This window comes from Nelusetta ayraudi, unplaced genomic scaffold, assembly GCF_046127955.1.
Source record: "Nelusetta ayraudi isolate G7.1 ecotype Tasmania unplaced genomic scaffold, CSIRO-AGI_Nayr_v1 ptg000026l, whole genome shotgun sequence".
Lineage (NCBI taxonomy): Eukaryota > Metazoa > Chordata > Actinopteri > Tetraodontiformes > Monacanthidae > Nelusetta > Nelusetta ayraudi.
The window spans coordinates 10882840-10896940 of NW_027466076.1; the positions used below are offsets into that span (position 1 = coordinate 10882840).

The 14101-nt window shown below is 46.5% G+C and overlaps 1 protein-coding gene and 1 long non-coding RNA gene across 2 annotated transcripts in view; both read right to left on the reverse strand.

Annotated features, from left to right (window-relative positions):
• Window positions 1–444: 444 nt before the first annotated feature.
• Window positions 445–1630, reverse strand: LOC142890640 (uncharacterized). The gene is made up of 2 exons (XR_012927095.1): window positions 1428–1630; window positions 445–1396 (listed from the first exon to the last, which is right to left on the reverse strand). It is a non-coding gene; the product is annotated as an uncharacterized LOC142890640 (long non-coding RNA).
• Window positions 1631–6458: 4828 nt separating this feature from the next.
• Window positions 6459–14101, reverse strand: part of LOC142890637 (leucine-rich repeat transmembrane neuronal protein 4) — a 103658-nt gene continuing 96015 nt past the window's right edge. The window contains exon 3 of the mRNA XM_076029840.1: window positions 6459–7045. Coding sequence (XP_075885955.1) covers window positions 6713–7045 — 333 coding nt within the window. The 3' untranslated portion in view covers window positions 6459–6712. The remainder of the gene's footprint in view (window positions 7046–14101) is intronic.

The window sequence follows — 14101 nt, forward strand, 5'->3', positions numbered from 1 at the left end:
CCCGGCCCGGAATCGAACCCACGACCTTCTTGCTGTGAGGCGGCAGCGCTAACCACTGCGCCTCCGTGTCGCCCTAGAGTTGAATAATTGAAGCATATTCTCCATTATTTTGGCAGATTATGTGTTGTATTATATATACAGATATTAAGTCGTAGTAATACGTAAAACCTGCTGCTGCACTTTGATTGTCTGATGGGGTTCAGATTAATTCGAATACAGGGAAATGGCAATATATGGAACAAAATTCATTGGATTAAAAAAAAAAAGAACGTGGCGCAAGAAAAGTGGAGAATTTCAGTAAAACTTGGAAGGGCTTCCATAGGAACGCAGGCAAGTGTGTGTTGTGTGTGTGTGTTTAATTCATTGCACCAAAATATTTACGAGACAGACAACCCACTTTTACAATGCGTCAACCCGCCCTTTAAAATGAGACGCAAACAGCTCCCATCTTTAGAAGTTTATTTCTGATATCATCATCAAAATCTTTACAAAACATTTTCTGACAATAATATACTCAAAGAAGAGCCATGTTTTTGCGCTTGGACCAGGTCTCCACAAAAAATGCTTTAGTTCTGAATACAGTAAAAAGAACAGGAAAAAAAAAAATAGTAACCCAAATCAGTAAAAATTAAAATCAACAACAAACCAACTACCAAAGAAAACAATACAGCGCATATTTACACCCTGCAGAAAAATCAATGCTCTCTGCAGGAAATGGATGAAGGGGGAGACAGCAGGGGGCTCCCCTGGTTGGTGCGGAAAGCGTTCAGGATGTGGCAAATTGGCCTGAGCCTGCAAGGAAACAAAGGCTAATTCTGTTATTTTCCTCACTTTTCTCCCTGTTACTGCGAGATCGAGTCAAAAAAGCAAGAGTAGAATGCAGAGCAGGGTTATTCGTTTTTTGTTTTTTTTTTAAATAAAAGCCTTCTTCTCGGGGCCTAGGACCGTTGTCAGACAAACGTAAAATAATAATAATAAAAAAAAAAAACAGTGTTTCCCTGACACAGGTTAATGATCACGTCGTCCTCTGGTGTTGTCGTTTTTTTTTCACCTCCCACTCTTTGCTTTCCTGCTGACGTGAGCGATGGCAGAAAAACTGAGTGGCGACAGTGGCGGTCAGGGGTTAAAGACTTCCTGCTAATGCCAAACAGCGTGGGACAACAACAATCAATGGGGACCGTGCCGGCCTGGGATGTTGGGTGACGGTGACGATGGTGGGGAGGAGGTAGAGGAGTTGGCGTGGCTGTACATACACGTGCAGACCACTGACTGTATGTGAAGATGGGCAGAGTTATCGCGACGTCAATACCCCCTTTTTTATTTTATTTTTTTTGTGTGATTGGTTTTGCAATGCGACATTTGGAGGTTCCACATGTCGCCGAAGACGTGTGGGAATCTGAGGACGCCCACACGTCCTCAGATTCCACATGAGGACCTGTGGGCGGTGCCAGAGGTGAGCAATGATTGGAGCGTGTGACCCAGGGCCCGCCCACACCGCTGGAAAGCCAACTACAGTTGGTAAAGGGTAGTAAGCTTTAGCCGCGTACATAATTTCATGGCAATTTGTACTCAAAACTCGACTAAATCAAACAAAATGAACGTTGGGGCCTGTTTGCTCATTTTTTATTTTTTTTTTAACAATTTGGATAAAAATAAATAAATAAATAAATAAAGTTTGTAACAGTTTGCATTTAGTGCTCCTTTCCACATTGACAGCTAGTTATTTTTTAGTCTTTTTGCCACCAACACTGCCCAATCCCAGCTGGGCTAACGAAAGATGCCGGGTTTTGCTCCTTCAAGCCTCCTTTTGGAATCCGCAAGCTCTGTCCATCTTTTTACACAGTCAGTGGCACATACAGGCCATCAGGGAACATGCGGGGCGGCTAAGTCGCTAGCGCTGCTTCCAGTTCAGTCTTCTCTTCTCTATGAATTTGCAGCCAGCACACACACACACACACACACACGCACGCACTCACTCACGCACAAATAATATCTTCACTTTAATCTAGAAGTGGAGCATTAGCTTGGCTGTTTGTGAAATTTTGCCGAGACCTCAGTCGGGACACGCGAGGGACTCTCTGGAGTCAGCGGTGTGCGTGCTGCCGCCGCCGTGCCCCTCTCCAGACGCAGATGTATGGAGAGGGGCGAGTGGGGGAGAAAAGCTGCGACACCGCATCTGGCTCGGAATTAATTTTTCAAATCAATTTATCAGGTAATGGATTAGAACCCAGTGAACCGTTGCAGATGGCCTTGGGTGAACTGGAATGGAATGGGTGGGAGCGTTGGGGCACCGCTGAGCTTTATTATCATTCATCGCTGCACGTGTGTTGCCCGTGTTTCGGCCTTTTTCTTTTCTGCCAAACTCTCATTTCATGAATATGTGGCTTAAACACTCCTTCACCCAAACACCGGCGGGTTCAAGTGGTGCCTCAAGTAAATAATGGAACATCAAATAGAGTGTTTGCATGTCAGCATGCATGCATACATTTCAGAAAATGCTTTTTTGTTGTTTTTGTCATTGTTGTTCCATGTGGATTACTTATGTTCGTGTGACTAATGTATAATTAACCCTGCTGAGGTGGGGTTTTTTTTCCCTTTCTTTCCTTTTTTTCCTTCTTGTCCTTTCTTGCAGCAGCATTGCGGGGCAAAACTGGGCCGCTTGGGGACGTTGCAAAGCTCATTATTGCGACAGAATTAAACGTCCTTGCGAATGGCCGTCCCCCCCGCCTCTCCCCCTCTCTGGCTCGCTCGCCTCCCCCTTTGCCCACCCCGAGGATCGCCGTTTAGCTCTGTCTGCCTTGCGTAAGCGCTGAAACGTTCAAGTTTGCTCACTGCAATCCTGCGGATCATTACGCATTCCCCCTCCGCCCCACCTCTTGAAGCAATGAGAAGAGCGAGTGAAAAAAATCCCACCGGGGGGGGGGGGGGGGACTCGAGCCCCAACAAAAAGACTGACGGGGGTGGGGGGGGGGGGGGAGCTCAGGGTGCGCGCGGAAAATCATAAACAAACAAAAACGCAGCAGACAAAATAAAGCCTGTCGGCGGTGCCGCGCGAGCCCAGACTGTCCTGGAGTTCGGCTCAAATGTGCATCATTAGCATGCAGTGCCTGCGCTCCCACTGCTTGGACAGCGAGGAGAGAAAAACGGACAAAAGGCGGAGTGATTACTGGCAGCCGGATTGGAACATTTCGCCGAACATATCAGATCCTATCAGGGGCGGTCGCCCTGACTGATCAATTGCTTATTAGCGGCTGATTCAATTGTGGACGCGCACGGATTTTTATTAGCATTTTCTAATTGCGCACGGAGGGCAAAGTAGCTTTGATCATTGTGTTTAGACTGAATTGAATCATTATCACTGGTCTGAAAAGTGGAGTAATTACCACAGAGGAGGTGCTGGGCTGTAGCAGGAGAGAGTTAAAGGGAAAGTCCGTCCCTGGAGCCAGGAACAAAGTTGGGCCTCTTTGTCTGATTAGCAACCAGTGCACTGCAGAGAAATTCGACCTACGGGTGGGATAAAAAAAATAAATAAAATAAATAATAATAATAAATAAAAAAAAACCTGGAACAGGACAGGAATGGTTCGGTAAAGATGTCACGTGACATGTGCTGCTGGTTCCGGAGGGGAAGAAGGGCTCGCCAGACAGGATATATCTCCCCTACAGTTTGGGACTGGTTCTGGTTCAGCACTCCTCCCTAACCGGGCATACTTTCCCAAAATATCAGCATGCAGACAGAAATAGAACATCATTAAACAGATTCAACCGAGTCACTAAAGAGGCAGACATGAAATTCAGGCCAAGGAGTTTGCAGGGGTGATATAGAGGCAAGGCAAGACAATACATGGATAGGATTGAGAGCTCCCATTATAAAGACATTGGCACAGCTGCTATTACAAAGTAAACTCCACCAGCACTATTAAGCAACCGTACTGAGCGAATCATCTGCTTTTAAATGCATTGTCCTGTACACGAAGAGGGGCGGGGGGCTAAAACCCTTCTTAGTCACGAACACCATGAAGTCTTTTTGGGTCACTTGTTCCATGGGGGGGTGTCTTTTTTTATTTATTTTTTTTTGGGGGGTAGGGATGGGTGCGTAAAACACTAAATGAAAGAAATGGCACATCAAAAAAAGGAATCTGTCATGGGTTGGACTCTTTGTATGAAGAACAGCACACGTCTTCTCCCCAAGCAAATGTCAGATATATGTTACCATTGCGTACCGGGATGGTTCCCAAAAGCATGTAGTACGGCCACCACCTGCATGATGGAATGTGTTCCTAGTCAGAGCTGAAAAATAAAATAAAGTAAAGGTATAAAGATATGGATCACTATGTGTTTTAATGCTGGAGATGCATCACAGCAACAAGGGCTCCCAAACGTCTTCAGATCTTCTTCGAGTAAAATAGTCGCATTGTTTTTCTTATTCATTACTGTTTCCGAGAGAGATAATCTTAGTGAACAGATTGTGTGTTTAATGGCAGAATAGTGATGGGAGGAGATAGAAAAATATTTATCATTCAAACAACAGGAGCGTCTGAGTGGGAACCTCTTCACCGAATCACCTTGGTAACAGATTCCCACCGCAAAGTGAATAAGGCTCCTCTTCCGTCCACAAGCGCTTTGTGTTCCAGAAGAAGTCGAGTTCATATTTTTTTTTTTCTTTAATTTTCTTCCGCGAACTTTAAAGATTCACTATATACATGATAAATAAGTTCTATTTGATTTTGTCCTTTGATCAGTCTTTATAGAATTTCTTGACATCATCTTTAAACACATCAAAAAAAAAAATAGCTGTCTCTCATCCTTCAAGCCATAAAAACAAACTAACAAAATGAACAAAGGAAAATTGCTATTTTCTTCTCGTACGTCGAGAACAGAACCACTTTCTTGGGATATTTTGGCCCCTTTTTGCAGCTACAACAGTTACTCAATCTGTCGTGCTGCGGGGAGGACCAAGCACAGATTCACAACTCCGGAGCGTATGGCAAAAAAAAAGCCCCCCCCGCTGAAGCCGGATGAAGCAAAAGATGGATTTTCTTTTGTTTTTGAAAGGCAATCGCAGTTGTGTCTGAGGTCCTCAGAAGCTCCGTGAGTCTCCAGGCGGCATCGTGTTCGACATTGTGGCCGAAGGCGCCGGGCACGATACAGTTCCGCCCTGCAGACGTGCGGGCTCTCTGGAGGAATTACCCCCCCAACCCCCCACCCCTCTCCCCCCAGCCAAAAAACAAAACAAAAAAAAATGTCAGGCAATATTTCCAGCGTAACATAGCGCACATGGGTTCATTTGCACCCGGAGGAGGGGGATGTGGAGGTGGAGGGGGAGGCAGAGACGTGCCGGCAGCAACATGCCCTCGGTAGGCACCGCGTGGTCTCAGCTTCGCCAACCCCAGCAGGGCGGTCGCTCTCCCGGTTTCGTGTGGGGTGGCGAAAGCCCAACGTTGACCCAACAGCGTTTCCCAGTGATTCCTTTACGGTGGGGGCAGTGAGAGCAGTCGGACCTCCAGTGAAACAGACACCCCCCTCCCGCCCTCCCACCCCATTAATATTTACAATACTTTTGAACTCAGGTGTGGGGTGTTGGACCGTTGAAGGTTTTTTTTCCAATCGCAGCCAAGCTGAGGTGTGAGGGGCCCAGCTACCTCTTCCCATACGCACACCGGCGGAGCATTTCTGTGTGGTCACATCCCGGCTGGGATGACGCGGTTACAAACGTCAGCAGAAGAGAGTCGGGCATCCGTAGCGAGGGGCAGCGTGCGTCCCATCTGCAAAGTCAGGCTCCTCGGCTGTGATTGTGAATACGGGAGTTGACGGAGGCCAGTTAAGCTTATAGGGGGGGGAGTCCTCAGCTAAAGCAGCTCATGTGCATCAAAATAAAATTATATTATTCTTCTTTGGTTCGACATGCACATGAATTGAAGTTGGCAAAAAAAAAAAAAAATCAGAAGAAGCGTAGCGAGAAACTGTAGAAGAAAGCAACGGAAAAATATATATATAAAAAAAATTCAACGAAGCAAAGTGATAACCAGTCTTTGAAATAAGGCTCGTCGACACTAAATTGAGATATGGATCAGCTTTTGTTATAAATAAAGCCCAGATAATTGAATCACAGTAAATATCATCTTGCTTTACTCAGCCTCCACAACATCCTCCAGACCTCCAGACTTCCCTTCTCTGTGACGCTGGAACTGTGGTTATTGCGCTTTAGACTTTCAGCTGAGTTGGGGCTGAACTGAAGAACTGCTGCTGCTGTAAACCGGGGCTCCCAGTTGCGCTTGTGAAAAATGGTAAAATACGAGATTTGAAAATGTTCCCCTCCCCTCACTGCTTTTTTTTTTTTTGTCGTCGGCTGGATTCCCTCCCAATGGTTCACGGAGCGACTTTTCAATGAGGTGAAAATCATCCCATCAGCGGGCGGCCTCTCCCTTTACTGTATATTGGTGAGAGTGTGTGTGTGTGTGTGTGTGTGTGTGTGTGTGTGTGTGTGTGTGTCGTGTCTTGTATCGTTTTTTTGTTTTTTTTTCTTAAAGATGCCAAATCCCTTCGTGAGGAGTGAGACAGTTTTCATCCTCTAGTTCGGGGTGGGTAACGAAAAACAAGGCCCCGCTGGATTCCCCCTCCTCCGCTGCCCCTTAACATCTGTGTCACTCGCACATTCCGAGGCCAAGCAAGCCTTGGTGGGGGGGGGGGGGGGGGGGGGGGGCGCGGCCATGCTAGCGTCCGAACTTGAGCGTTCCGGTGCGCTCCATGGTGGAGTACGGGCCGGCGCCGGGGCCTTCGCTGGGGGGTCTGAGGGCCGGCGGAGGGGAGCGGGGCCCCGGCACAGGGGCGGCGCCTATGCTAGCGGTGGGCGGCGCCGGCACGGCGGGCAGCGCCACTGTCTGTATGGTGCCCCTGTCGCACGGGCCCAGGTCCTCCAGGCCCTCCAGGCCCTGCGGGGGTCCCTCGTAGCCCATGTTGAGCCGCAGCGGCTGGTGGGCCTGGCAGTAGTCCACGATGGGCTGCTCGTAGCGGTAGAAGGTCAGCGCGCCCAACTGGTGGGGGACCTGCTTGGAGAGACAGAAGGGGCCCGGAGGGGAGGAAGAAACAGAGAGAAAAGGGAGAAACATTAGGATCAGCTTTCCAAGCAACTGCACGCCCGTCACACTCGGAAGGAAACGACTTCCACAACAGCCGGTTTCTGCAGCCCTCACCCTCCCCCGCCACCGCACTAGAAGACAGTGATCAATAATATGATGAAAACAATGGCCCCAGTTGAGAGCAACAGGGGCGGCTTGACATCTGAAATAAATGGTGGCTGAGTTGTTTATAAAAAAAGTGGAGTCCGTCGTCCGACAACACAGGGCCACATCTCGGAGGAGCCGAACGGTGAACATGGAAATGTGCGTCAAAATGTCGTGCAAAATAACTGCGGCCGTTGGAAAAGGGAGGCGCTCTTTGGACTCACATTGGGAGAAATATTAAGATAGAGTCACACTCTGAGGCCCCCTTTGAAACAGCAACCAGCCTTAATAGATGGCTGGTTCATAATCGAGAGAAATGACACGCACGGGAAACATGTTTCTACACAACCAAACTCATACTGGAGCTTTTGTTGTTTATTTCAAGGAGCGCATTTTACTATGATGACAATGTAAACCAGCACACGTCCTCGCATCAGCCACTTCTTCATGTTCTACCGTAAACAAAACCGTTTAGAAGGAACAAACGGAGTCGCAGCAACAAAAAAAAAAAAAAAAAAAAAAGAGACAATCTCAAAACGCCACAACCGACAGCTGTTTCCATTCAAATCATCCCCGCACCGCGAGTGCAGTTCATTCGTTACGGCATATTTTGCAGCGCTGGTGAGACTCCAAGGCCTAACAAAGCACGGCCGGGCCTGGCAGCTCGCCGCTGGCGCTGAACGACTTGTCCTCACATGGTGAGCACCTGAGCCTCTGCCTCTCCTCGGCGGCCGAGCGCCGGCTAAAAGAGCATCCGCGACGACAAAACCGCTTTTTTTTTTTGTTTTTTTTGCGCAGATGTGCTTCCCCCTGCCTGCGGTGCTGGGAATAAATAATCATTATAAAATAAAATAAAATAAACAGCGTGTGTTCTGCGGCCGGGCGCGGAAGATACCTCCTCTTAGCGCCGCGTTACATAAAAAAAAATAAAAAAAAACATCCGGCAGCGACGCCACATCTGGCCCGTTCGCCTGGTGTCCCCCCCCCCCCCACACACACAAAACAAACAAATAAAAACAGATGAGATTCTTGCGGTGCTACTTCCTCCTCCCCCTGCTTCATAGCGTTCGGCTGTTAACGGATTTAACAGAAAAAACAAGGGTTTGGGTGAGACTGCAGCTGACCTGGATTAAACAGCGCGGCCTGGCAGAGTGACAGAGCATCAGATCGGCGCGCGCGCGCACACACACACACACACACACACACACACACACTCGCAGAGGCGACGAGAAACACACAGCGACAGCGGGGAGCTGTGGATAAGACGCCGACGCCGCCGACATGAATAATACAACCTCTGACTTTTTTTTTTGAGGAGGCGTTGGAAGCAGAGTCAAGTGTCACCTCTGCGCCGCGTCAGCCAGGGGTGTTATTTTTAAAGCTACGCCACACTGATAACCCGATTTTCAGCGTGACATCTCAAGTGGAGCAGATTATTTTATATTTTTTTTGCCAACGTGTCACTTTATTTACCCCCCCCCGAAAAAAAAAAAGATTATAAGTCATGAATTTCAACGTACCTCTCTAGGGAGCCGGCTATGCAGATAGCTTTGGTGTTAACCATGATTTTTAAGAGATCCCCACAGTTTAATTATTTATGTAATTGGGAGAAAAATATTATTCACAGAGTAGCAAACAATGAAAGAAAACCAACTATGAATATAAATGTCATTCCTGAGCGGTCCGCTAGTTTTGTTCTTTCTTTTTTTTTTTTGTTGTTGTTGCGCTGACAGAAGCGTGACTGCGTGACACTTTAAAACAAGTCAATTAATGAGCGCTTAGGCTCTGAGATGCCAAGAACTTGTTTTGCTTGTTTGTTATTTTCTTGGACCTCTGCCGGAAGCTTTTCGAGTCGCCCCATAAGTCTCGCAAGACAACAGCAGAAAAGAACGGGTGGTACGAAAGCCTAAAATAAACCCCCTATCAAGCCTGGTATGTATCATTTCATTGTTTTTTCTACTTTGTCCTCTTCTATTCTTGGGACATGCTGGTAATCGGGAGTGCGAAGAGCAGATAAATGAGGGTGATGCCTCGTTATGTCAGAAGCAAACATACTAATATCAGCTGGAAGTCAGAAGAAATGCTTTTCTGCAAAAAAAAAAAACAAAAACAGGGTCTAACAGGAAATGGAGGGGGGCTACAGATTGAAATCCAGTCACTTGGTAAATCCGATGCACCATAGTCTTATTCCTTGGACGAGTCACCTACGTGCACACAGTCCTTAGTGAAGTTGTCATTATTCTATTGAGTCTATTTTGTCTGTGCTTCTACTTTTCTGAGCCACTGAGCCACCAACCCCACCTTTGAGTCTTTCTGGCTATTTTTCTCCCTCTTACACCTGTGGCCGCTCCTCAGTGGGAACAATGAGTTTCCAGTAAATGCTCTTTAAATCTTGACATGCGCTGAGATTGCAAAAGATATAAAATCGATTTGACTCCAATAAAACTAGAGACAACACTCCAGCCACTGCGCCCCAAATCCAGCTCACAAACTTTGATCCACTCATCGGTTTCTCTATCGCTGCTTGTCCAGCACTCAGCGACGCGTCCTTGCTGGAGCTCGTCCCACCATACGTGTGGCGGTGGGACGAGTTAAAAAATAAATAAATAAAAATAAATAAATAAACAAACATTTTAAAAATAATCTTCAAATTGCCCATTGAAAAATAAATGAACGCATACCCAAAAACCACTGACGGAAAGACACCTCGTGGTGGGGTTTGCCTGAGCAATGGGAACAGAGCCGAGGACTAATGCGTCTTGCCAGGCCCGGGAATTATCGTCATCCACAGAGGTAAGAAGACACAGCCACTCTGCATCTGTTAACAGCAGCCGCCATGCAGATAAAAATAGTGTTTCTGTAGCCTTGGGCTTCACTGTAACAGGCGACCATGATTCAGTGCAACGCTCAGCGACTGCGCTGGGTTTGGCTTATGTAAAGCAGCTGCTGAGAAAAGTATGTTAGTCTGGTCTGGTGTTAATCGAGGTATCAGGACTTGTTTATATATATATACATATACATATATATTTAAATCCCCTCTCAGTCCTCCAACCACGTTTCCCCCCCGAGTTGCGTTCTTCAGAACCACCAGCTTTCTTTTTAATGCCTCCTTCTGCCTCAAATGGACTCCATTAGACGAGGCTGACTCATTACATTATGGGCACTCAGTGGATTACTTCCCTCATTCCCCCCTTCAGTTTAAAGCCTCCACCAACCCCGATTTACCTCTCCACCATCGATGACCCACCCCCCGCTGCCCCTCCCCCCCCTCACACCTTAACCACCTACGGTTGCGCTTGGCCCGGCTCAGCTTTCGTTTACCAGCCGACGCCAGCGCCTTTTAGCTTGAAAGCATTTCAGTGGATCAAAAGTGAAAAACTCGTTGCATGCAAAGTTGAAAAAAAAATGTCTAGGATATATATGAAGGAGTTCTTGTGCATCTTTGTTCAGCATTCTGTAAACACACAAAAGGCTCTGTTATGTTGACAAAATATTGTTCAATGTCAGGTGTTTATTTTTCTGTGAGCAAAAAGTGCCACTGATATTTACAGGCCAGGCACAGATGCAAGATGGTGGTAGCTGATTAGAAATGCTCTGCGCCTCTTAGCATTGGGGGAAATTACGAATTCCACCTTCTGAATGGTTTGCTCACAAGTGGACAGTGCCAAACATGCAAATCTTTAGTATCTGTTGGGACAAACCAAAGTCACAAAATTCAGATTTTGCCTTATTTCCCCAGTATTGTCAGGAGATTCATAGCTTGACCTGGAATAAATAATTACAAATGAGGGCTTCAGGGAGGTCAATGATTGCGAGCTGGTGAAAAATAAATAAATAAATAAATCACAGGGCCAAATCTTGGATATAGACTTGGGCCGTTTCACCTTTTTATATTGTATATCACATGGACATTTGACTGTTTCTAAGCTCGCATCAGGAGTCGTTTTCTCTTTGGTAAAGATTTAAAATCATTTTGCATTTTCACAGACAATTGGAGGATGTGGTGGTTGCTGCCGAAATGGGAATTTTCTCATCCCGTGCTAGAGCCAGATTGTACAGAAGTGGTGGATGATAGGCAGCTGCAACATCTTCCATTTCACATTACTTTAAATGTCCTCTTTTTCGAAGAGTCCTTGAACACTTAAGCACGACGTGAACGGCATTCATGAGATTATGACGCCTTCAGTGTCTCAATGAACTCCTCCGGAGTCAGAAAGCTCAGTCTGTTACTTCTCAGCACTAAATCGCGCAACTCCACGAATCTATGCCTTCAGATATGTTGTTAAATTATGAGAGGTCGTGCCTTCCAACGTGATTAACCCTCAGATGTGGGTATCACCTGGTAGATTGCCAGTCTAACCCTGTAATGCTCCTTTAAGATACAACAATTAATACATATTGTCCTGCTGCAATTCGTACTCGCTCTGAATAGGATGTGGCCACTGCATACAGCCGCGGAAATCATCTGTTTACCCTGCAGGTAAGGTAGTGAATTGCCATAACTACCCTGGTCGTAAAAGATTTGTGATGGAAGCAGTTGAAACTGCACTTTGCCTCGAAAAAATAAGCCAGTGTGCCAACTGTGCAGTAGCTATCAGAGGAGTGGACCGGGTTCCCTGCCTTTATGAATTTTGCATCAGTAAAGGACAGCAGAGGGCACGGGGACAGCTGTCGTCCTCCGGGGTCGCATTGTGGGTCGCAAACAAACAGGGTCGACTTGGCACGTACTCGACTCGAAGAGTGGCACCTTTGCTGCCGCACAAAGCGCTTCTGCCCCTCCGCTCGGTGTCGTTAGAGCGCGGCAGTTTCTACCTGTCACGACAGATTTGCATGAAGACATAAAATCGAGCCTCTCTGAACTCCCCAGGCTCCGTCACGGGAGGGGTTTTTAGCACGTTTGGAACCCTGCCCACAGGTGCCCGCGCGCGCCTCGGCTGACAATGACTGGCACGGTGCCTCTCCCCGGATCTTTATCTCTGTGCACCCGAGCGCCGAGGTTGCCGAGGCTTTGAAGCAAACCGTCAAAGGACTTTCAGCCAGTAAGGCCTGCATCAGCCCTCTACTCTTGAATTAACCCGGCTCTGGCATCCAAGGCGTTTCACGGAGTTGTGTTTGCCTCCCAAAAAAATTGAACTAGACATCACATGTTTACACAGTGCTAAAACGCCCCCTTCTACGGTGAATAGCCCGTAAACCTTAACAACAGGTAGGATGTGTGAGAAGAGTCACTTAAAAGCCTCAGTGCCTATAACTCAATCTTTGTCTGTCTTCCAACGCAAGTTGTTTCGCTACGCAGCTACGGTTTTGTGGGCTGCTAAAAAGGCAGCAACTGCAAGACAGCTGCAAAACGCTGATACCTCGATTTTAAGGCCGTCACGGCGCAGACGTCAAACCCTGAGTGCAGTCAAACATTTTCGTCCGTGATGAAAGACGGACCACCTCGGGAATTTGATGGCACAATCTCTCGCTTGTGTGCCGTTTAACTCTCCCATTATTGTCATTGTGTACAAATTCCACACAAAACGGATGCAAATAAAAGTGGCACTGGTTCAGCAGTCGGCAACTTTACACGTCATTGCGCAGATGTATAAATGGAACAGAGTGCAACACAGTCAAAGAATATTCTCACCGATTTGACATGCAGGCTGTTAATGTTGAATCGAGCCTCAGAAGCTGCAAGCAACACAGGGAAGCTTTTCCCAAACAAAAGCCAGGATGAAATGTTTTATTCCCACAGAAAGGCAAAGGCAAATGTTGACGCAACCTTCACGGCTCACTGTAAATCAGACAGTGAGTCTGCGCTTGCACTTTAAGTTCGCTGCTTGGGAAATCGAGATGTCAAGCTTAAAAAAAAAAAGAAAAAGAAAAAAAAAAGGGCTGTTTCTGAAATTGTGAAAGTCAGCACCCAAAAGCCTTTTTTGGCTCGCAGTCTCAGTTCCAGATTTCCCCTGATAGGTTAATAACAGGTGCACTTGCATTTCCTTCCATTTTCACTTCATTGAAAATCCAGCCAGCAGTGCACCTGATCAGTGAATCACCAACATTGATAAGTAAGTAAGTAAGTACGTCAGTAAGTACTTACCAGAGTAAGATGCTAAGTAGAAAAATAAATAAATAATAATAAATCCTACTTTTTATTATGTAGTTTGAGTCCTGTGTGTGTGTCTCTCTACAGATGCATCAATCATATGGACACCCTCTTAAAAATAATGGTATGAGTCACACAATAAAAAAAAAAGCTAGCCGTAAATGTGGAAATCTGAAAAAAAAAAAAAAAAGCCAAAGCAAAGCACTCTGAAGGGAGAAAGTTAAAATTTTCATGGGCAATTATCAATAAAACAATTTCTAATTTTCTACCTTTAGAGTGCCTCCGACTGCCTTATTTATTTATGGCCAAAAAATGTTTTAAATTAACACAAAAAATTGAACCAAATAACCAAGAGAAGATGATTTGGGCAAAAAGTAACAATTGTGCCTTTGACGTTCTTTTCTGCGACCAGATTCTTTTTCTAGTCCACCAGTCTGTGGGACCTTTCCTCTCTCTGGTTCTGGCATGCGCCCTCTGCCAGAGACGAGGAAGGATTTGGAAACGCTGCAAAGCCATCTGTGACAGATACAGAGGATATCAGCACATGTCGCTGCAAAGGGTGCCTTCAAAATCAAGGAGGCACCAAGTGAGTAGAAGGTTCATGTTGAGTGGAGAATCCCATTTGCGCCGCATTCACCTGGAAAACTGGATTTTGCGTCCCCTCTGGGAATGAAGAATTATGGCAAAGTCATTTATTTAACATCTACAGGCCCATGATGCTCCATTAAACCATGTAGCACCTCCCCCTATGCCACCCACCACACACACACACACACACACACACACACACA